Source organism: Sabethes cyaneus, chromosome 3, assembly GCF_943734655.1.
Source record: "Sabethes cyaneus chromosome 3, idSabCyanKW18_F2, whole genome shotgun sequence".
Lineage (NCBI taxonomy): Eukaryota > Metazoa > Arthropoda > Insecta > Diptera > Culicidae > Sabethes > Sabethes cyaneus.
This window is the reverse complement of record NC_071355.1, coordinates 221917292-221920391: the sequence shown is the minus strand read 5'-3', so window position 1 is coordinate 221920391 and position 3100 is coordinate 221917292. Positions and strand designations below refer to the sequence as shown.

Genomic DNA, 3100 nt, shown 5'->3' with positions numbered 1-3100 from the left:
ACCTTTCCGAAACTGCTGAGGGGTCCATTGACCCAGCGGTCTGCTTCGAGCCGCCCGGTCAGCAGAGCGCCAGTGCTGGGATCGACATGCTGCCACTCACGAATCTCGCGCTGAAAGGGACCCCGCAGTGCGGATCCAGCCGGGATCGAGCAAGCCGTACCAACGGTGTTTACCGCGGCCACTTCCATCGCGATCGCTACTACTTTTTTTCACTTACAGCTACAAAATGTGCGACCGGTAGGGACCCGATGCCCGATATATTCGGGGACAGTCTTCCTCAGCAAAGGCGAACGCGCACTCGGTCTATCACTACGAACCGACGGGTGGAGAGTTTGATGCACGGTTCGGTCACCTCCCAGAAACTGGTTTTTCTGTTACCGGTAGAACCAGCGGCGAATGGAAACGATTGGTTTACAAGGGAATCACGGTGTTCCGTTCTGCAAAACCGTTGGGTGTCCGTTATGTTATGTATTCTATTGATTCGTGATTGGGATGATCTGAAAATTATGGAAAACAAAAGGGTAAAATGTAAATTTTGTATACAATTTATTTTAACATTTTAAGTATCTAAAAAAATTAAATATGCAGAAACTTTACAAAGTTGAAACTAAATCATCAACGGGGCATTGAACCTTTGATTGTTAGTTAGTTCAAGCATGACCTGTACCATACTTATGTACGTTGCGTATTCATTAAAAATCTAGTTCATTTGAACAGAAAGTGGCCTGCACGGTTTTTTCTGTTAATTGAAGGATTGTGGATGCTCAGTGGCAGTGAACAAATTTAAGATGAGTTGCACCTTTTTGGGATCTGCTATTTACTTCAAATTCTGCTCTCTTCAGAACCAATGACGATGGTATAAAGGTAGAGAACCTGGCTACCGTTAGTCTTAGTTTGGTAACGTTAAGGTTTAGATCGTTTCCCGTACAAGTCTGTAATTGGTAGAAAATTCCTTAAAGTATGAAGTGGGTTTGTCCGCTTGTAATACTGGTGCTAAATACCGCAGGTGGTGTTCTTTGTGATTTTGGACTGAACGTAACTGTGCCCGGCTACACGAGTAGTATCAATCAGTCAATAGGAAATGGAATAAACTCAGTGATCAGAGCAAATGCATCTATAAAAACTTCCCCGGAAGATGATAGTACTGCTACCATTGCTAATTTGATCATTATTGCAAATAATGTCACAACTCCGCTGAATAAATTACTTGGCAGTATCCTAGCGGCTTCTACAGTTAAAAATGTTAGTATTCAAGATACGTTCGCCAATTTATCACAGCTGATTGTGGACACTAAACCAGCACTGACAGCTGCATCGAATGTTGCATGCAATCTTCGAGAAACAACAAAAGACTATCTCTATCAATTGCTGAGCGGTAATTTAACGGCTTTATCCTCAATTCTAACGAACCTCACGGAGGGTTTAAGTCACCTTAAAACGCAAGTCGAACAAGCAACCAATGAGCAGTATCCATTAACCAGTCAAAACATCACCATCTATCTCAACGGTACAGTTCTATCCAATGTGACAACACCGCTACAAGCCATCAGAAACTATCTTACAAACGTCGCTGCAATAGGCACGGTCATTGCTGTCGAACGAACTCAAGCCATTAACTACCTGTCACAAGTGAACACAACACTGCATAAAGGTCTTCAAAACATAATAAATGCAGCAACAGCTTTCAACCGCACCGTGCTGGAGACTTACAATCGCATAACGACCCACCAAGTGAACGCATTCAAAGCCATCAATCAAACCTACGCCTCGATTGTTTCACGAGGCTCCTCCTATAACAGTGGCGATATCAGTAATCTAACCTTATTCCTATCGGACCTAGTCGCTGCCAACGAGAGTTTCTCGCAGCTTGTCAGCCTCAGCACCAACTACACGGTGGAGCAATTTTTCCCAGTTCTGCAGGATCGAATTGGTGCAGTATCGAAAACTATTTTGACAACTGCCAGCTTTCTAGCCGATCAGAGTGCCATCAATGCAAGCATCTATACCAACCAGTGTGCAGCCCGCTTGGTGCAACGTCTACAGCAAAACCCACTGCTGATTACGAGGCTTTCTCGTTGCATACAGCAGGAATCCAACGCGTTGCAACCCACCATCACGTTCACCCAGCTTCAGATGGACCTGGTCAAGAACGCAGCTGGCTCGATTGCGACCCAGCTGGCTAAAACCTGCCAGCGACCCACCGGCTTCTGCGCAAAAACGGTAAAATAATTTTAAAATTTCAACATAAATTTTTATAGTTTTAATTCTTTGGTGACAGTATTTTGCAGCCCTTCCGGACCACTCACAGATGATACAGAACAAGGTATCGGTGATTGCCGGGGGAATCAGCAACGATGAGCATATTGCGACTGGACGAACGCTGAACTGTATTCACGGAACCGCTGCAGACATCATCGAAAATGCACGGTTTATTAGGAAACGATTTAACAAGTGCCTCCTGAATGGGCCATAGGCATCGCATTGGGTCTTGGCATTCCTACCTACTACAATAGTGATACTTTCTTCGATGTGTGTCTACCTTCAGCATATACGGATTACGGATAGAATATCTAATAAACATTAAATAATTATTAATTTAATAGTTCCGCAGCTTTAATCTTCGAGAGTTTAGAAAAATCGCTAAAACATATGATTATGAATTCAAAAACTTTACCCGAAATAAGTAAATGTTTGCTCTTTCACTAGAAAAAATAATTCAACATCACACTATGGGCAGTTCGGCACATTACCTTAAGCTGAAATTAGTCGTAATCGATTCTGCCAATTTGAAAAGCAGTTTTTTTTTGTTTGAAACAAAAATTCTGTTCATGAAAATATATTCGCTGTATTCAGATTCGTAAGAAGAATGCAGTATTTACATTCTTATAAACAGAACCCAGCTTTTGGGCCCAAAAACTGCTTTCGAAATTGGGCTCTTCGACGAAAAGTTAATGACTGCTAGTTTCCCGTTAAGGTGACAGTCTACAGAATCTAACTGTAATAACACAAACGCTGTCGCAGTAATTACAATCATAATAAAGCACTCGTTCGCTAATTGTACTGCCAATTGCTCTACTGTCAAACATTCTTGCCAATTAGC

The 3100-nt window shown here is 42.5% G+C and overlaps 1 protein-coding gene across 1 annotated transcript; it reads left to right on the top strand.

Moving 5' to 3' along the window:
- The first annotated feature begins 960 nt into the window (after positions 1-960).
- On the top strand, positions 961-2473 carry LOC128740768 (uncharacterized). The gene is made up of 2 exons (XM_053836334.1): positions 961-2220; positions 2279-2473. Exons 1-2 carry the CDS (start codon positions 961-963, stop codon positions 2471-2473), a joined length of 1455 nt encoding a protein of 484 aa, XP_053692309.1.
- The last annotated feature ends 627 nt before the right edge of the window (positions 2474-3100 follow it).

Coding starts and splice junctions, on each gene's coding strand:
- LOC128740768 (XM_053836334.1), top strand. CDS start 961: ATGAAGTGGGTTTGTCCGCTTGTAATACTGGTGCTAAATACCGCAGGT. Junction 2,221..2,278: donor CCGGCTTCTGCGCAAAAACG/GTAAAATAATTT, acceptor CTTTGGTGACAG/TATTTTGCAGCCCTTCCGGA.